The 21,414-nt window shown below is 34.3% G+C and overlaps 1 protein-coding gene across 2 annotated transcripts in view; it reads left to right on the top strand.

Moving 5' to 3' along the window:
- The window catches only part of LOC117330144 (mitotic checkpoint serine/threonine-protein kinase BUB1-like), a 29,534-nt gene extending 8,128 nt beyond the window's left edge, over positions 1–21,406 (top strand). For both annotated transcript variants that reach the window (XM_033888373.1, XM_033888367.1), the window contains exons 8-21: positions 144–285; positions 2,932–3,172; positions 3,475–3,625; positions 5,202–5,337; positions 6,921–7,023; positions 7,446–7,717; positions 9,364–9,749; positions 10,778–10,908; positions 11,644–11,727; positions 13,432–13,521; positions 14,494–14,648; positions 15,003–15,192; positions 16,232–16,338; positions 18,888–21,406. In XM_033888373.1, coding sequence (XP_033744264.1) covers positions 144–285; positions 2,932–3,172; positions 3,475–3,625; positions 5,202–5,337; positions 6,921–7,023; positions 7,446–7,717; positions 9,364–9,749; positions 10,778–10,908; positions 11,644–11,727; positions 13,432–13,521; positions 14,494–14,648; positions 15,003–15,192; positions 16,232–16,338; positions 18,888–19,071 — 2,372 coding nt within the window. In that variant the 3' untranslated portion in view covers positions 19,072–21,406. The remainder of the gene's footprint in view (positions 1–143; positions 286–2,931; positions 3,173–3,474; positions 3,626–5,201; positions 5,338–6,920; positions 7,024–7,445; positions 7,718–9,363; positions 9,750–10,777; positions 10,909–11,643; positions 11,728–13,431; positions 13,522–14,493; positions 14,649–15,002; positions 15,193–16,231; positions 16,339–18,887) is intronic.
- The last annotated feature ends 8 nt before the right edge of the window (positions 21,407–21,414 follow it).

The raw sequence follows: 21,414 nt of genomic DNA, 5'->3' as shown, positions 1-21,414 counted from the left end.
ATTGCAAGATGAAGTTGATTTTTTTGTGTCATGTGTGAAGCATGAGGGATGCCTAGGGACCACAATTACGTACTGTCAAATGTCTTGTAAGGTTTGTTTTTAGTTGCCATATTTTCTTTGAGACAAACATTTCTATTTTATAGAGGAGATGGAGAAAAATCGTGCAATGCTAGTGCAGGAGGCTGAAAAAATTAAACAAGAACGTGATAGATTGCGACAGGAACAAGAAATGATGCGTCTGCAGTGTCAGCAGCAGTTACATCAGAAGCAAGCTGAGATACAGAGGTATTCCATGTTTTTTTGATGGTCAGGGTATTTGCAACAAATACCATTGTATTGGATTGTCACAATTTTATGTAGTATTTTCCTGAAATTCTGTCTTCATCAAATAGTGCATCAAGCAGTTTATTTGAGGAGAAAGCTTTTTAATCTTCACCCCATAAGTTTTTCAAAAACACTGATAATTATAAGAGTATATAATTAAGAAGCTGTTTAAATCATTTATCAAAGTTGTGATTCTGAAAGTTAATACATACAGTGGAACTTCGTTAACTCGAAGTCGACGGGACCACGAAAAAACTTTTGAGTTATCCGAGTGTTCGAATTAAGCGAGTTATCATTTTTGGTGAAAAGTTTGGTCAATATTTGTCAACATTATATAATCATTATAACTCCGCTCTGTCGCTCATCAGTTTAGTGTGAAGACTGGTCAATACATGTAAATATATATGTAATGTTTCGTTCTGTCACTTGTAGTTTGGTGTAGTTTTGCCGATATACAGTCACGATAAAGTTTCTTTCACTTAGTCACTTCAATAACGATCTGATGTGCAAGTCATTTTTGCAAAAGGAATAACGATAAAACGGAATTCGCCAGAATAACAATTTATTCATGTCAAATCAAATAACCGTTTAAGTTTAACACAGATTGTATGTAAAACGAACATATAAAATACTGTTTGATAGGCCTACTTACATTTTATTGATAACCGCGCCATTTCCATGTGTATTAGCACCGGAAGTTGGGCTGCGCATGTGCGTATAAAATGTTACTGTTACTGAGTTGGCGTGTTATCCGATTTAATAGACAGCGCTGACCGTTACAGTCGTACTCTGAACACCTCAGCAGTAATTACGCTATTGTTTCAGCAGATTTAATAGGCACCGGTGACTGTTTCATTTCTACACCTGTAAAAACATCAGCCGAGTAGATCTACCGGTGTGACAGAAATTAGTTCCGCTTGAGTGAGCGGGTAGATGCGTTGTTGACTATCGTGTGTACTATTATCGGCGACCGCCTTAGGAAATTACCTGATGTAAGTAAAGCAGTACTTTTTATCGCCAAGAGTTGTTGTTATAAGATTCCATCGACAATTTCTTTAATGAATTTATGAAACACTTACAATAGCATGTATGTTTGTAGTGCCGATATATTCAGTATTACAAACAGAATTTCGCTGTTAAAAAATGTCGGCGTTTACCACCGATCGTTGTTGGACACGAAAATTATACTTCGAGTTATTCGATCATTTCAAATAGGATTTTTATTGTTGGGACCAAATTTTCACTTCGTTTTATCCGAGTTTTTTTAGTTTTCCGAGTTCGAGTTTTCCGAGATTTCTTTACTAAGATAAAAAGAGAATTCGGCCGGGACTGACGAGGTACTTCAAGTTAAGCGGGGTATTCGAGTTTTCTGAGTTCGAGTTAACGAAGTTCCACTGTATAGGCATTGAAGTGACTGTTTTTCAGTAGACAGAAAAAACAGGGAATGTACATAAGAATCATTAGGAAAACTCAAATAGAAATAAATATTGTGTTAAGCGTAATGATAAAGATTTTTTATTGTCGCCAACTCCTGTATGAATTGGACATATGCTTGAATATTTTCTGCACTTGAGATCAATATAAGAGATTTTAAACTCAATACTTGAAGAGCAAAACTGAATTTTTTAAATTGTTAATAAATTGATGCTTCATCAGAGCAAAGAATATCATAACTGACTTAAGAATATTTTAATCCCTCTGAAAATGCCTAATTCACCAAATCACTATATATGAAATAGCATCTGATTTAATTCCCGAGGGAAACATGTAGGAAACATTTATAGCTAGCAAAAGATACTGTATCATTTTATTTAAACTAATGGTGCCAATAAAATTATTATCACTGTTATTTAATTCAAAATGTTCACGGACTGTAACCTCATAATTCAGTTCTTATCTAATTTATCTTTGCAATTTTCATGCATGTTCACATGTTGGAAAACCTGTGTTTGCACCTGGGTTACTTGAATTAGTATGAAATTCCATCAATGGCATAACTAATCATTTGCTACACAGAGAAGAAGAATATATCATTGTATGTTAATTTCCGCATATGTTTGGTAAACATCTGGGTCATTATTGCACTTGACTTTGTAATTCCATCAATAGCATAACTACATGTGTATATATATATATATATGTAAGCATTTGACACACCTAGATGAAGATGATATCAGTTACATTTGAAAAATTTGTGTCAACCTGCGTCAGTGTCATCCATAGACAGCTTGGTTAAATTTTTATAAAATATTGTCTTGTCAGAACTAATGAGGATACAGCTTAGGTATTTGACAGGTATGCTCCTTATGACAAGATCTAGACCTTTCCAATGGTACTGCGTTTAATTTTCTGACCTTGACCATGATCTCTGACCTGCTTTTTAAAAAACTTTCACCTTTGTCACTGTATGTTAATTGTGCAGTACAAGATAGGGCTTCATATAAAACATGTGTGTTCCATGTGACAAGATCTTTTCATTGGTAATACTGTATTTTGTTTTTTGTTGATATGTTTTATAGATAAATTATAGATAAATTTTGCATTTAGCTCCATTTCACTAAAGTGCATGTTCCACAAACATTTTCACAATTTTTCTTTCTCAATCAGAGAGAGTGGAGCAATGAAACATCTTAACTTTGGAAGTGATAGTTCAATGAGATCAGAGTTGCAGTCTCGAGGATCAAACTCAGGCGATCACACTGAGGACTTTGGTTTGCGTCCAATCATATCTCAGACGTGTGGATCTGGTGACAAAACAGATACAAGTCTCCGATATACACCAGTAGACCAGAGTCTCAACACACCGAATGACAGCCAGACCTCAAGGCAGTTCTCAAGTGGTAGACCGGTAGGTTTTCACAAATAAGTCAGTTTCTGTTATAAAAATCCTAAATTCCAGACATGCAATCGAAATATCCTAGAAAACTACAAGAATAAAATACATAAGTTTGGCAATCTAATGTACCAGATTGTTTGAGGCATAGCTCAAATGTTCTGTCTGATAAATTATCAGTTTCTGTATGCATGTTTATGATTACACATTTTAAAAACAGCTGAAGCTGATTTTTATCCTGAAAATGCATGTCATACATTAAAAAGAAAATTAACTGCACAGTTAAAACTGTTCCATTTTTTTTTTTTTTTTTGAAGAGTTTGACAGCACCTTCACCTACTGTTAATATGAAGGAAGCCCTCCAATTAGTGCAGGGATTTTTCAATGCCTCCCTGGACCTGGAGAAAGATTTAGGATGGGGAGGAGACATGGGGGTTCCACAAAGGAATGATGGCATTGGTGCCCCAGGTACTTTCTTATAAGAAAAAAATTATCCAACTGGAGGAGAACTCCAGAAAAAAAGAAATTCTATGCATTGTGGTGCTGGAGAAATTGCAGTTGATAATGATGATAAATGTTTTAATGCCTTCTAAGGGTGGTTCCTGTTTGACAAACCTGGGGTCCTCCCTTTGGAAAGATATTTTACTGGAATAGCCCTAATTTAAAAGCAAAATCCATTCCAATGATAAAATGATACTTATTGTGATTTATGTCTCAAGCTAATTTTGGTTGAAATGTTCAAAAATGACTAGATTGGATAATAAATAAATCCAGTAAATTAAGTAATTCAAATATAATTAAGTAATTGAAAACATTAATATTTGATACAATGTACTTTAAATCTATTGCAAGTTTATTGTTATACTTCTTTCAAAAAGGATAGTATACTTGAATCAGTTTATTTCTGAAACTCCTTACTCTCTCAGACAATTTTTACAAAACATAATGTGTATGATCATGACCAAAGATAGTTGTACGGTTGTAATAATTTTAATCAATGATTTTCCTAGAAGTTATTAATAGCACCAAATTTCATTTCTTTCACCGATGTATTTCAGGTATACACTTAACATGTAAAGTTCTGCCATGCATAACACATTAGATTATTTTTCCTGATATGAATCAGATTCAAAAACAAGTTTTACAACTTAAATAAATCTGTCTCTGTCAGTTAGGAAATTTTGCAGAGTATGCCATATACTCAATAATAATAGGATGCTGATATTTTTCATGAAAGTTCTTTTGAAATCAAAAATCATTACTTGCACAGCCAAATTGGACAATTGAATAAACTGTTTATCCAACTTATGACACAGATTTTGAATTAAGGTTAAATTTAGTATTTGACTTCTTTTTTTAATGAAATGGGGGGGGGGGGGGGGGCATAATATAGTGTTACCCATGTCTGTCCCATCCTGTCCCGATGCAATGTTAGGAGCTTAACTCAGGAACTCCTCACAAAAATTTAAATACAAAATAAGTATGATGTTGTGCATATCTTTTATCACGGATCAAGCACCCAAGATGGCCGCCACAGCCTCTGATTGGCTGAAATCATGTGCAGTAATAAAATTTGAAATTTGTTCTATTTGATGGATCTCAATCAAAATTGATGGGAGGGATGATAAGATAACAGCCCTCATTATAAACGGAAAAAAATTCTGGTAATAACATTTGTGATGCCCTCGCCATATCAATTTCAGTTTTTTACAAATTGTCATCAAACTTTATACAAAGGTACAAGTATGAGTATACTACTGACATTTTGTGTTTCAGGATTCCAAGGTCAAGGTCACTGTTACTAACTATTGAAAATCATCATCAGTTTCAATTTTAACATTCTTTCACATATTTTCATTAAACTTTATACAAAGGTCGATTATGAATGTACTTATGTTAAGTTGTGTTTCAGGGTATCAAGTGGCAAAGGGGGCATTATGTCTTACAGACATATTCTAGTTTTTTTTGTTTTTGTTTTTTTCGCAAAAGTGAAAAATGGGACATACACATTTATAAAATTTATTCTATAATTATTTATTTCCAGAACACAGAGTACAACCTGTAGAGCAACCAAAACCAAGTGGAGGATTAATGTTTTCCATCTATGATGAAACGCAGGAGAAGGAAAATGCATCTGCTGCAGTAAGCAAGAATGAAGATCATGTGGACAAGGAGAATTGGTAGGTTGCCTGGCTTTCTGCAAGGGGCATCTTGATTCAGGAATACCCAAGTCTGAGTGATTTAGACAAAGTTATTTTACACAAAAAGTATCAAATCTAATTTAAATCAAGGATGATGGTATGAAAGTTTAGAATTAAAATACATGTGTAGTTGTATAATTAAAAGGAAATCTAAAATGTAAGCTTTAAAAAGGCAGTTTTTCCAAGGGGATCACAGTTTGGAAGAAGAATATTGTAACGTGATCGGGGTGAGGTTTCCAGAATACAATGCTCCACAATGAAGTTATATTTACAATTTATTTACACTTATATACAAGGTACAGCATCATGGTCTGCATAGTCCAAAACAACACCTGAGGGAATCCAATTAGCTAGTACACCTCCGCCAAGACTACAGCCCTAACACGTCTGTACTCCACAAGATCACTCCTTTCTCTCCCCAGACCCCATGCTGGTCTCCCCCTACCTATTACTCATAAGTGTCCTGAGGTCAGCCCTGTAGCTGCCACAGCGCCCCATGACCTCATTGGTCAACACCCTGGCTTAGTCCTGTACCAGCCTGCTATCTGTATGGTCCCCCTCTCAGTGTCAATTAAAGCCTGCACTATATCCACTGTGCATCACCCCTTATCAACCCATTACTCTTAACACAATACACACAATTAGAGATATACAAATACCAGTTTATCACAATATTCTACTTATATTGTAAATAAAATTTGTGTCATAAATGTGTGCCAGATTTCATATGTTAACCTTATGCCATGGCCCAGTGTCTGTTGTCTGTCCATTGTCTGCTTTGCATTAACAATTCTTTAAATCGCTTTTAGTCCTGAACAACTGAATGGATTTCGATGATATTTGGTCTTGAGCAAAGGATATCCAATGTTGTATAAATGGAGGGTTGTGGCTCCCCTAGAGACGGAGGGGCTTGGCACAATAGAGGGAATGAATGTTAATCCCTTAAATCTCTACCAGTCCTGAACGACTGAATGGATGTCGTTGAAATTTGGTCTGGAGCATTTTTGGGTGAAAGAGATCCAGTGTTGTATAAACAGAATGTTGCTTCCCTGGGGCCAGATGGGTGGTGCCAAATATGGGAAATAGGGTAAATTCTTAAAATTGCTACGAAGTCCTGAACAATGGATTTTAATGAAATTTGGTCTGGATCATTATTAGGCATTCAAGATCAAATGATGTATAAACCGAGGATGTGGCTAGGGCCAGAAGGCCAGGGCCCAATAGGGGAAACAGCAAAAATAAGAAGGAAAACAAACTAAAATCCTTCTTCTTCTTTGAGAATGACAGGATTTGGTCCACTTTTGGTTTGAATCATTGTTGGGAGAGGTAGCTCAAAAAGTATGAGAGTATTTTGCCATGATAACTGGAATATCCAGGTGAGCAGTGAAGGCCCTCTGGGGATTTTGCATTTCATATGGAATTAATTGTACTTTTAAAAACTTATGGTACAAAATTTCATATGAATTAAATTTGAAAAGACCATGGTAAGAGTAGTTGTAATTTCAATATTAAGTGAATAGATTATGCTTGACTGAACAAATGTTTATTTTATCTGTTGACAGTGGAGAGCCTCGGATACCACGACAGAATCTTGCATACAATGTCAAACCTCTGACACAGAAGTCGAAGCCTGCATCTCTTTCCAAAAAAATGGAGTTCTTGGTGGTTGGTGAAACTGATTTATATGTACAAGACCTTTTCTGCAAATGTTTGGTTGTGTGATTGTAGGGTGTCTGACACAGGAGTAGTTGTAGGGAAAAGTACTTCCATATGTTTACAAATAATCATATGCAGAGTGTAAACAAATGAGTTTGGTTGTTTATATGAAGATGGCTGAAGATAAATGTTAAATGTATAAAAAATCATTTCAAAAATTTCTATTTATCCCCATTTTCATAGATAAAAGTAATTAAAAAAAACAGATACAATATGTACATTGTACCTTGAAAATATGATTTTATATATTAAAGGATAGTTATTGTCTGTTTCCTAATTTCTGGTATAATTTAATATAACTTTTGGTAATATCGTGCAAATTTGAATCATTGAAAATGCATGCATTTATAATACCTGATGTGTGTGTCTAGCTACAGGAAGGCGACACTCAGATGGAGGGTATAGAGTCCCAGGCTATGGATGACTGTACTATTGCTCCTGTGGGGTCTCATCTCAGCTTTGCCGCTGCAGCCCACATCGCTTCGACACCCTTCAATGCCAACAACTCTCATGGGGCCCAGACGAACTTCACTCTTGATCTTGAGGAAGAAGTGAGCAAGCAAAGTGAGACAGAAGTCAAAGATGCTCATAAATCTGCTGGCAGTCTATACCAGGATGCTGCAATGCAACCCAATAACCTCAGGTAGGTCATCCAGCATCTAACACAGTGAATATCAGGTTTATTAACGTCAGGATGCCTTTGGCACCTGCCGTTATAGTTGTGGTGGGTAAATTTTGTTACTCACACTTTTGTTTCCGGCTATCAACTTCTCTTTTCTGTAATACAAATGATATACATCCGCAGTCTAATATAGTTCCTATTTTGACAGCAATTATTGACAAGATTTAACTGATGGTTCCTGTGTTTACTCCAATTATTTAAAATGAAATATGAATGTTTTGTGTTCTAGACTATTTTAGGTAATAAATATAAACATTTTCCTCACCAGTATATGCAATTTTGTTGGTGAAGGATTACGTAAGTCTGTCTCAATCCTGTCTTGAAAATGAAAGTGAAAAATTCAGTTTGATCGTCGTGGAAACTATCCACATGTCTTAGACTCATATGTTCATCCTGAGTTCATATGCAGGAACATTTCATATAAGCCTCAAACCAACCGTGTTTACGTAGTCAAATGTTTACAATTCTATAAATAGCTTTGCAGCCAAACATTCCATGGGATAACTTCAGTTGTCACGTGACTAATCACGTGATCATCACTAATCGGCCAAAATGGCGGTTATTTCTAATGTAACTAAACCAGCGACCGTTCGCAGTTTCATATTTATTTGTGTGTCGCCAGAATATGCAAGAAATATCAACAGGAATGGAAGGCAAGTTGTAACAAACTACATTGCCGTTTTTCATGAGGATTTTATTAAATAATATTTTTATTTGTTTATTTGAAAATAATCTAACAATTATGATCCGTGACTGATGTACTGGCGTCTTGTTTGTCAAAACTGTAGGCCTATATATACTAGGGGTCATCAGATAGATGTTTGCTAGGCCCATCTTATAGTATACATAAAAAACATAGGCTGTGTACATCTTTATTCTTGGATTTTATCTCTGGTTGTACATGTAACTGTTAATAGACCGATTTGTCCTTAAGTGGCATCGGTTGATTTTTTTTTCAAAGTTTACAAGCAGCTTTACTGATTCAGAAGTATATCAATAATCTTCCAAAAGCATTAAAAGAATAGGGAAAGAACTATACCCAGCAATTGGAAAGTTGTCAGCAGATAAATATGATATACATGTACATGTTTTCTTGAATATATATAGAATAGGAATAACAAGATTAAGACATTTCATCAGATACAAATGTAGCTGTCTGACGATGAAATCCAATTTTAGGTTTCTTATTATATGACCTCGGACCCTAACGTTTTTCATGGCCTTTGGCCCTTTGATTAGGACTATTGGAGATGTCTTAGTAATTGCACAGTAATCGTGCCAATTAAGGGCATATTTATGGCAGCCTTATCAACCAAACAAATTAACCCCAATTTGTGTGATTCTTATTTGATATTGTCAAGTTAGAGTTAAATTTCTATTTACTTTAATTCTTAAGCAATGTGCATTCCTGTATGCTTTGCGGGGAGCATAATCCATTGGTTCGACAGATTTTCCTTGTCACTTGTCAATATCATGAATAATTAGTGTGATAATTAGACATAGGATTTTAACAAAAACATGATTTTGGTCCAGCAACAATCTCCTGCTAGAATTTTAGCTCAATACACCTTCAACATAACCATTAATTGTATTATATATTCTTACAGCCCAATTATGGAGGGGAGTAACGAGGAATCGTCAGGTCACCAGACAGGCATATCTATGGGTGGGGACAGTGTGTTCCATAGTTCTCGGGGCCGTCATCCATCTGCTGACCAGAAACCAAACTGCCATTATCCAACGGAGATAGACAACCACAACGAATCTGCTCACCTGATTGACACATCTGGTTACATACCACTTGATCTGGATGAAAAGACAGAGGCACTGTTGTCCATGTCTATACGTATCGACCCACACAATCCCTTTGACAGTGACACCATTGAAGGGTTCCTTGCAAATTTGCCCCAGCCTCTTAGTATGTTTCCTAACTACATTGACTGTCATGACACGGAAATGCAGGAGGTTACTGCAGAGACAATAGTCTGTTTTGGTAAGCAGGTTCTTGGTGTTTGTATATGTTAGCCAGTCTATTCAGAACATTTTTAAGCTTTCAAAAAGTGCCAGTCATTCTGTTTTTTGTTGGTGAAACTAAACTGAGATACTAAAACTTAATTTTGCTATCATACCACCCATTGTAAAGGGTGTGTGTAGTAATAACTCTGTAATCACTCTGTTTGCGCTCATCTATATGTGCAAAGCTTGTGTACTTGATGAAGAAAAAAAAAAGGTCTAAGTCATCTGAGGAAAAATGACTTTATTTTTGTATAAATAATGGGTGGTTTCCCTTGGGGCAGAGGCACAGGGAAATGAGAAGGAAATCAGAGGTGAAACGTAAGTAAAAGTTAGTTCTTCCTCTTCTGTAATGTCTGTCTGATGAATTAAGAGGAGACTCACAGAGACTGGCTTTCAAGGGGTTGGAGTGGCAGGGCGCGATAGAGGATTTCATTAAAAGTTTTCTTCTGCTGTCTAGGTATAATGGTTATTAAAATAGTCCTTTTCAACCAAATTTGCTTTTTAGCCCACCATCTGCAAATCAAATTGTCCTTGGTCCGTGCGTAAACAATCCTTTTTATCACTATTACTTGTGAAGTACTGGAAGAACATTTTTTAAACTTCACAATGTCTTAAAGCTAGGTTCCCTTGTTGTACTCATTTGATTTCAAGTCTGATTGGGTAAAAAATTGGCGACAGCTGGCAGACATCTTGGATTTTGATAGTTGAAATTTGTTACCAATATATACCAGAAAATTCTTAGATCTTTCGTAGACTTAAGGAAAGTGTTGACTTCCATGCATGGTATTGAGAGGTTGATCCTAAAATGGGGAAAATCTCTAAATATTGATACTGGCATGAGAAAGTTTTGTCATAATTGGTGAAATATTCAGGTAAGCCATGCGTGCCCTCTATGATCTTCCAGTAGAAAAAGAAATGGCAATTACATAAACATGAGTTTTATATCTGTTTTATAACAAAGATATAATTTAGAATTCCTAATTACCCATTGTGTTTGGTCAACAGGTGATGACCCCTATACAGTGGAGTCTCTTGTTGGAAAGGGTGGCTATGCCTCTGTCTACAAAGCCTCACCCATCAACTTCACTTGTGATGTTCCAACTGGCATGTGTCAGGTTGAATTATTTGCTATGAAGGTAAAGTTCTCTAAATTTCCTTCCATATAAGTCGACAGGAGTAAATTATGTATAATAATTCTGTTTTTGCCTGTATGTCTGTCCACCAATCTGTACCACACTCATTGTCATCACTATAGCAATTGTTTTTATTGACAGAAGAAAAAACTATACAGACAAATCTGCCTTAGTGACCAACTAAATTAAGCGATTCCCTCTCTTATGTGACCATATTTTCCCCTCCCAATGCTATTTACTTTACTAGTTACCTGAACCTGTATCAAGAGACCACCTGTTTAATATGTGTGATATTTTTACTGTACTACTTGTCATTAAAAATTACCAACTTGAATGTGAAAATTATACATGTTTATAAAATGAAACCTTTGCTGAATTCCACAAATATTATCTATATATAAGAAATAATATGCAGTTAAATAAACAATTTCATGATAGCATTGCAGTACATGCATTCTTACCTGTGTTTTGATACCTGTTTAAATCTGCCGATGAATGACAAGTTTTTCCTGGTCAGTAAATTTTCATTTTTTAGACACAATTCAAGAAAACAAAGTCATTTGCATATGTATACCAATATCACAATAATCATAGGTCCACTGTAATTACAGTTCACTGGCACCAAACTTAAAGAATATTATTTTTTGGCTTGTGTCTGAATCCTCAAGACTTAAGAATTTTCCCCCTCATTATGAAATCCAATCCTTAAGTTTGTAAATATCCACTTGTTCTCCACAGATACAAAAACCAGGAAACCCTTGGGAGTTTTACATATGTTCTGTGATACCAGAAAGACTAAAGAAGCTCCAAGCACTTAATGATGTGAGTCGAGTGATCAGAACCAAACAAAATTCTGTGGCTTTTATAAGCTCACCTGGTAAATAAGACCGATATCTAGGGGTGTAAAGAGTGTACTGAATTCAATATTTTGGAAGAAAAAAATCGCCTCAAGTAAAATTTTCATAAAACATCTTTTTCACCCATGTATCAAAGCTAACACAGGCCAAAAAAAGTTTTTTTTTTTTTTTATATACAGTGCATTCCACTTAATCGGGTAACGCTTAATCGGGTATTTCGTTTAATTGGGTAAAATTTTAAAAACCAAAACCATTTTCTCTTAAATCATGTTAAAAAAATTCGTTTAATTTGGTTGGAAAAGTCGTATTTTTCGGTTATTCGAATAGAACAATCGGGACAAAAAATAGAAATGCTCCGATTTTCACGAAAGTCATCGCGTATTTCTTTAAGTTTTAGACATTTATCAACAAATAGTGTAATTTTGATGGTTCAAATGTCAAAAAACAGTTAAATATTACCTTAAACGGTAATGTTATGTCGGGGTTTTGTCATGTTCAGAACTGTGTTGTTGTTGATTCTGCCTCGTGTGGTTTTTCCCCAACAGGAAGTCGACTAAGAATTGTGGGTAAAATTAAATGTTATTTTTAGAGTCAGCAGCAGGCAAAACGTAATGGGGTTTTAAAAGCATAATTAAGCGACTAGACAATTAAACTTTTACGTCTGGGATGTAAAATCTTCGAAGCAAAAACCAAAACAATAGGTTTTTACCTGGGTCTGATATTGCTACAGATCGATTGATATCACCGCTTACTGTATGTGGCGAATCCAAAGTGAGGGGTTCGCCACGGGGAAATGTGACGACACCGATACACAGGTGAGTTAAAAATCAGTAGCGAGCAGTAAAATGACAGACGCCCGACGTTAGCTCATAATTCCTATTCAGGTTAGGATTAGAACTGGTTAATAAAAACATTACATTGGATTTCGTGTTGTTTTATCAGTGACTGCCAGTGTCAAGTTCGTATAAATTTATACCACAGGAAACGACCTAAATAAACTCGGTTTCTCCGATCTCTGTGCTTTGGTAATTGGAAATAATATGGAATATTTTAAACTTCAAAGCGAACATAAGAATGTCTCTATGATAAACATAAATGATTTTAGATGTAATTGTCGGCGAGTCCTTAGATCGTATGTCAAATTAGGAACACACGGATGAAACAGGGATGTATGACCCCCCGATTTGAGGTGCTACGATTGTACTGTGCCGGGAATAAGAAAATCATTAAGGTTTTGTTATTTTAATACACACATTTTTATACAATTAGTAATAGTAATCTGACAATTTGACATCAGTAAAAGCACAAACAAAAACACCGTTTATTAACAATAATAACGCAAATATTTTCATCCAAAATCGACCCAAGTCTGACTACCATTACGGACCAAATCCAAGATGGCGACGTGCATTTCGGCTTATCGGGTAAGTCGGTTAATCGGGTAAAAAGTCCCCGCAAATAGGCAACCCGATTAAGCGGAATGCACTGTATATGGTCTTTTCAGGATTAAATATGCTTCAACAGTATATTCCATAACATGTACAATCAAGTTTTCATTGTTGTATTTACATTATCTTTTCATGCTTCTCATCAGTATATAACATTTGTGTGTATTCTGTTTTATTAAGACCAGTGAAATTATTAAATCAGTATTTGTTGCATTTTTCAGTCACAAGCAATGATGTCCATCCAGAAAGGTTATTTCTTCCAAAACTCCAGTTGTTTGATCACTAAGTACTTCGAGCTTGGCACACTCCTGGTGAGTGCCCTCAAAATGCCCGAAATGTTTTCATGAAATTTTGAGCTGAAAGTCTTTAACTGTTTTCCGGTATGAATTAAGTAGTACAGTAAATCATCTGGTTGAGTTTTTCCCTACTTAACATCACATAAAATGACCTACTAGAAAGCATTTTAAAAAGTTTATCTCTGGGATATACAATTTTGCTAGCCCAGTCACGAAGTCACGAAGCTCGACTTTGATGTTACTTGTCAAGCAGCAACAGAGGCATTGTCAACATTTCACTTTAAAGTTTTGCGTTTTGATCCATTGCTCAAAAAGTCCAACTTGAGCCAGATTTGGTATATAGTTAGATCACATAATGGACACCTCAGCACCCCCTTCATTTGCGTAATATCATCCAGAGTTTATGGTCCAGTGACTCTGGAAATTATGGATGCTGGAAATCCAGACATTTAGTTTTGCATTTAACTGGGTTTAGAAGTATCAATGTTATTCTTACCAGACTGGGGTATAGTTGCATTATAGTATGGACATCTCAACACACCCTACAGAGTATGTGGATTTTCAATTTTGCTGCATTTTTGGGTTAAAAACCTTGGATTTTGAGAAATTAATACAAAATCTTAATTTCTTCTTCAGCTGATTTACCAATACTTTTATAATTATGTTTAAATAAATAAATTCTATAATGTATAAGATGTGTTTTCTTCTCACTTTTCAAAAAGAGTGATTTTTTTTCACCCGCATAATGAAATACATGTATTGGGAAAATAATTAATTTGCCCTTTGTTCATTTGCTTTGGTAGGGACCACTTTTTAACATATACTGGGTACATTTGATCCATACTATGAAGTAGAGATGGTTTTGGGTGCTGACAAGAAAGGATGTCACAGCAATGTATCATTTTGCCCTCAGTAAATGTAACTGGAGATTGTATGTATACATGCACTGTATAAATATATAGCAAGATATTGACCATTATTTGTCAGGATCTTGTAAACTTGGTGAAGAAGGAGAAGCAGCAGGTCCCAGAGTCTGTGGCGATGTACTGCACCATCGAGTTGATACGTATTGTGGAGAGTTTACAGAAATGTGATATTATACATGGGGACGTCAAACCTGACAACTTCCTGGTTCAGGGCCTGTGAGTCACTAGATACATCATAAGTAAAATATTATTCTTTTAAGTATGAAGTTTACATATACCCACATAATTTCTTGACTGACTTTGATTAAATTTGAAATAAAACAAAAAGTGTGGACTCCCTGAATGACATATCTCCTTAAGTTTTATCAATATTATTCCTTTAGTATGAAGTTTACATGCAAGATGTACTTGCGTTTTGATCAAACTTAATACAAATGTCGAGTGTGGAGAGATGAATAAATAACATCATATTACCTTAACTACATGTACCAGTATTGATTAATTAAGTTGCAGATAGGATGATTCTAATTACATTTTATGTGTTTTTGGGTTTTTGTTTTTTTTTTACAGAGAAAGTCTACCTGTGAGCTCTGACCCAAATGTGGTGTTTGGAGGTGGCCATCGCCCCTTCCAGCTTATTGACTTTGGACAGAGTATTGACATGACCAAGTACCCCCCTGGTACCACTTTCATGGCACAGGTGAAAACTTCAGGTTTTCAGTGTATTGAAATGAAGACCAATATGCCTTGGACCTATCAGGTAAATTATCAACTCATTCTGGTACTTATATTGGCATCTGAAGCATAAAGCTAACTAAATATTTAGATTTGAAGACGATTCATATTCTGTTTTATCAATAGCAAATATGAACATATTTATGGAACAAAAGAAAACGTCTTCTAGTTATGGATCAAAAAAAAAAAAAAAATTTGTCTTCTAGTTTTTATACACCCCTCAAAAGTTGGTATGATATGTCACTGTTCATTGAACTTTTTTTTTTGTCTAGAGATCTCCTTCATTTTTCATGCTATCTCTTAGGAAAGTAGTAGGCTTTATCATCATGATACAATGTATGTCATTGTTTCCCTGAGCATCATCTTGATTTGACTAGTTTTGCCAAACGTTTTGCCCTTTATCTATTTTAGTAATTGAATTTTGTCCAGAGATCTCAAACATTTTTCTGTCAATCTCTTTGACACATGGAAGGAAGACTTTTTTATTGCGATATTCATTTGTGTTTCCCTGAACAGTATTGCCTTTTCTTTATTTCAGTATTTGCTTTTTGTCCAGAGATCTTCTCCTGCATATTTAATCCTATCTCCTTGGAACTTGTTAGGCTGTACGATCATGATATTTTGATGTGACAATCTTTAAACTATTTTTTGAAAAAGATCCTTTCAAACATTGTACAGTTTGTCATGTCACGAAATGGGACTTTTAAGTGATATTTTGATTAGACTATTAATGTTTCATTACCATTTCTATTCATTTTGATGAGTATATATGTACTGTTCTGCCCTGTGGTATTGTCACTAAGTTCGTCGGAGATCTAGAGGCTTCATTCTTCAAAGGATTTTAATCAAACTTGACAACTACAAAGGTGCATAATATCTCGGACAAGTTCAACTTTCACGGTTGTTGGGTCAAGGTCACTCACTATTTTTAGACGATCCCATTATATATATATATTATATATGCTTATTAAGAAAAAAAATCAAAGGTGAGTGTTTTGGAATGTTTTTGTTTGCCCTTAATACGGTACAGGCACTAAATTGTCATGTTGTTTTATTTCCCCCAGACGGATATGTTTGGTCTTGCTGGCACTATACATGTGCTGTTGTTTGGACAGTACATGAAGGTGTACAAGGCAAACGATGAATGGAGGATGAACAGTTCCGTCAACAGGTCAGTGAAATCATGTATTACCATGCATGTAAAGAGTGTGTTAGTCTGAAATCTCCACTTGGTACCGATGTAGATTATCTCCCATAACTCCTGTTGAAGATTATGGCTGTCCAAACAGTTAAGCCGGCATTGTATGTTCATAAAATAAGGACAGACCTGATGATTTGATGTTGTTTGGAGACTATATTGTTTCCAGACAAGCCTTGTATTAACATCTACAGGTCTGGCAAGATACATGCCTGAAATATTACATTAAAAAGATAAACAAGTTTTTCCTCAAATGATCAGACCCTATATCTCGACTACTGTTGTAGATTATCTCCCCAACCTACTGGTGAAGGTTACAGGGTTGCCATCTCTAAAAACTTGGGTATACATGTACTCTAATCACAGAGATTTGATGCAAAAAATTTAAAACAGTATACACATATAGTATATTTAAGCATTCACTGCCTTCTTTGGAAAGTTGTTGTCCTATAATTATCGAAGGATTGCAGACAATTAATCATAACACCCGTAACACAAAACCATCAGGTTGATTTCAGTATTTTAACTAATATTTTCCATCAAGAGGATATTCACCTTTTACACAACAGAACTACTCAAATTTTTGCAAGTTACATTGATCAATCAGGTTTTTTAATCCGGTTGCACAAATTTTCGTGACCTCAAAAATACACTGCTTAATATAGTGACATCAGTAAAACGTCATTTAGTGATGTCAGAAACATTGTTCTTCGTATCACTACACCAATGTAAATCATGTGTTGAATTATGATCCGATAAGTTTCTATATTGTTTAGTATTAAGTTTATATAGTGACAATGCAGAGCAAATGGAAATATTACCGAGTATGTATTAAATAGTCTATACTACACAAGTTAATTATGATGTACAAAATTTTTAACAATCAAACTCCGTATTATCTTAGAGAGATAATTGAACCATTTATCCATGACCCCTCTTTAGACAGATATACCTTACGTAGTTCTAGAATATTTGATCCCCCACTATGTCGGACAGTTAACTTCTTTAATTCTTTTTTCCCATCAATGCTTAATGAATTCAATAATATTGCTTCAAATCTTGAAAATATCCAATCTCTTTCACAATTTAAGAAATTAATTTCTTCCAGTCAGCTGTTTAAGTCTAAAACCACTGAAGTTTTCAAATACAGTGGTAATCGTCATATTAATATTATTCTTTGTCAACTGAGGAATGGGTGTAGTAATTTAAACTATGATCTATATAAAGATCACCTTGCTGAATCTGCTGTATGCTCGTGTGGTCATGGTCCTGAAACATCATCGCATTTCTTCTTTAATTGTGTTAACTTCGCTAATTGTCATGTCATTTTACATAATACTATAAGTAATATAATGTATGAAAATGAAAATCATAACCACTTCTCTTTAAATATCCTTTTGAATGGATGTGAATTGTGTACTATTAATGAAAATACGAATATTCTATCTGCTGTCTCTAACTTTATCACAAGCTCAAAAAGATTCATTTAATCAACAATAATCACTTTTTTGATACAATTAAATTTTAAAATTTTAACAAAACACATGTACAGAAATTCTATTTCGAGATTTCCAATGGGTATATTCATTCATTATTTAAATATTTTCATTTCTATAATAGACTGAATAATATAATACATATTGTTATGAATTATTCATTTCAAATTGTTATTTACATGTTACCTTTTTTCTTTGTTTGTTTTTTACTCTCATGAAGTGAAACTCCAATATAAATTTATAAAAACAATGTCCCATTGAAACGAAAATACTAAATAAACCTTGATTCCTTTTAAAAAGCTAACTGTTTTGTGTAGTTGTGTCTCCTTCCTCATCAGTGGATGGCCTACTTAAAGTGAAATGGACAGTCCTTGGCCTGTATCTGTATTTGGAGGGGGCCACAATTTCACTACATATTTGCAAAATATAATCACCAACTAAAAAAATTGAATCATTTATTCAAGTTATTATGTTAATGAAAAATTTGAATTATATATTTATTTTCTTACACCATTTAAATCCCATTTAATTATGATAATCATATTGGAGTTATCTCCCTTCAATTGTTTACATTTTAATTTAGATGACTATTATTGTTTTGTTGTGTGTTGAGTATGTGTACTGTTAATGAATGTCTGTATTTTGTACCACTGTGTTGTTCTTAGGGAGAAGACTTATATAGGCAATGCCTGATGTCTAATCCCTTTGACAATTGTATTTTTGTCAATAAAATTATTTGAAATGAAATGAAAATAGTCTATACTATTACAGAGTATTGAACCTATCTTTTTCAAGGAACTCGGAGAATTTGCAGTAAATCCTTTAGGAATCTTTAACTTGATTTTGAATTTGTTGTTAACGTTTTTAATTAACATTTTTGTCTAACATATGAACTAAGTAATTTGGCTGAATTTCCTTTTTAGTTTAATGTGTTTTTGATACTTAATAGAATATAGGGCGGGGGTGACATTTCTATGTTACCTACCGATATACTTGTTTAATTCATATTTTGTTATGTTATTACAGGAGCTGGAACAACTTGTGGAAAAGTTTTTTCCACACAATGCTAAACATCCCCAGCTGTTATGAGTTGCCCGACCTTGGCAAGATTCGGCGCCAGTTTGAATTATATTTCATTGAAAATCTGCTGGAGAATTTCAATACCCATCAGAGTAAACTACGCTTGCTCATGATGAAGCAATTGATCTAAGAGTGCCTTTCCAACGTGTACTGCATAGTTGGAATAGAATGGTTTGAAACTAAATGCAAAACTGGACATCTGATTACTGTCAGGTTGAATTTTGACTTTTGACAAAATCTTACCTGTGTAAATGAGACATCTATTTTACCCATGTGAGGTCACTTTTTACAGGATTCAATATATAATATGTATCATTAATTTATTCAGCAATTTCAAAATACTTTATGCATATGCCTTGTATAGCAAAGAAAAGCCACCATCCAGCCCTGTTGGTGTCGAGATAAAGCATGATAGATCAACTTCTGAAACCCTTGTCAGTAAGTGCTGGTTCAACTTCAAGCATTTGGGGATCACCATGTAACAGTAAAATACAATGTATGTTATTTTCTGTAATATTTGTTAAAATAGCTATCATGAATGTAAAATTATTGCAGAGTATTTTACTTCAAACTAGTTTGTTAATGTATTGATACCACACAGATGATGGTAAGCATCAATTGTCATAGATTAGTGTTTTTAAGTGTATGTTTATTTTTGGACAAATTATGTTTCATAGCGAAAATTATTTCAATGACCTCACATTAAAGGTAAGATTTGTTTCTTATTTGATTTATACAGCATGTGAAATAAGAACAAGTCTAGAGAAAGTGACTTAATGAACAAGTCTAGAGAATGTGACTTAATGAATGGTGTGTGATCGAGTTACAAGTGGTGTGAATGGATGGATTTAGTGTGGAATGAATAGTGTGAAAATTATAACAGCAGTTGTCACTCTTAACCAGTACTTTTATTTAAATGAACCTCTCTCCAACTGTCTTTCTTCCTATCTCCTATTCTCTCCTTCATTGATATATACAAAATTAAATATGAACATAAATCTCAAATTGACTCTTTTTGTGTTGTTTTTTAGCCCTAACATTTGATGGTGTGCTAAATGATGTTGGACTATTCAAATCATCCTCCATCCGACTTTACTAATTCTAAGACTTGTGTTCTCAAGTACTGCACATAATTTTGAAATAAATCATATTTCTCAATATTAGGTGTGAACATTCAAGTTCTCTAAAAGAAGCTGCTGTTTACGACAGAGATATAGGAGAGGAAAAATACAAAGACCAGAATAGGACTTAAAGTCTGGAATTCTGATATCTAGACCGATGTTCTAACCAATTGAGCTACCTGTCACTGGGGATCAGCTTCCAAGTCTTGTTTTACAAAGAACTCCTCGAAGTCATATTTCAATTTTCCTATTTATTCATGATATCAAGTATGACTGGAGTAGCCAAATCACAAGTACAGAACACAGAAGATGGACAGCAAATATTTTGTAAATATATACTATAGAGCATAAGGTATAATGTATATTACTGTATTAAAAATAATCTTACAAATATATTTACAAAACAAGATATTAATACAGTATAACCTCGGTACAAAATTATATTGACAATTCTAGTGGGATTTCATTATACATACTCATGCATTAACCAGTACATGCTTTGACACTTGCTACACTGTACATGTATATGTTAATATTACGAACATTTTTAAGCTTTAACAGTATCTGGTCTAAATGTGAAAAAAAACTTTCATGTTTTGCCAAAAAAAATTAAATAATATTGTTTACATTTCTATCATCAATACCTCATAAAATTTAAAAGTGAAAACAATTTGACTACATAACAGCAGTTTATAAATGTAAATCATCCATATAACCTTGATTGTATAATAACTACAGCATATCCACAACCCTGTAAATCCAGCTCTCAGCAAAACTTCATTCACAACCCTCATAATCACAGACATGATGGCTAGATAGTATGGAAGCTAGATAATCCAGAATACTAGTTAGCATTTTTACTATGCTGCAATAGAAGAAGGTGGGCTTATTGCCAGGCATATGCTTATCGGCTAAATACAGGTCAGGTGATGACTGGATAAATGGTTAAATTTTCTGTATCCGATTTATTCATTATTGATTCTGACAGTTTTTACATTGCAAGAATTTAAATCTTGCCAACCACAGTATCTAATGAAACAGACAAAATTTGGTGTTGATAGGTATTAGAGAGTTCACATATATAATTCTGATAAAAAAAACAACATAAAAATGTCAACTTAATGAGGGCTCACAAAGACATACCTGGTCCCCCTACCCTCAATTAATGCTGTTTTATGTGAAGAAGAGATGTACCCCTACCCTCTCATCAATTGATGGTGCATGTGTGCTTTCAACTTTGAACAATGACGACCATGTTCTATTATTACTACAGCAGAGATTATGAAATAAATCAATTTAAGGGTTAGTGAGCTATCGTGTACAATCTCAAAAGTATGCCTATAAGCAGAGAT

Source organism: Pecten maximus, chromosome 1 (assembly GCF_902652985.1).
Source record: "Pecten maximus chromosome 1, xPecMax1.1, whole genome shotgun sequence".
Lineage (NCBI taxonomy): Eukaryota > Metazoa > Mollusca > Bivalvia > Pectinida > Pectinidae > Pecten > Pecten maximus.
The sequence above is the reverse complement of the archived record's forward strand: the minus strand, read 5'-3'. Positions and strand labels throughout refer to the sequence as shown.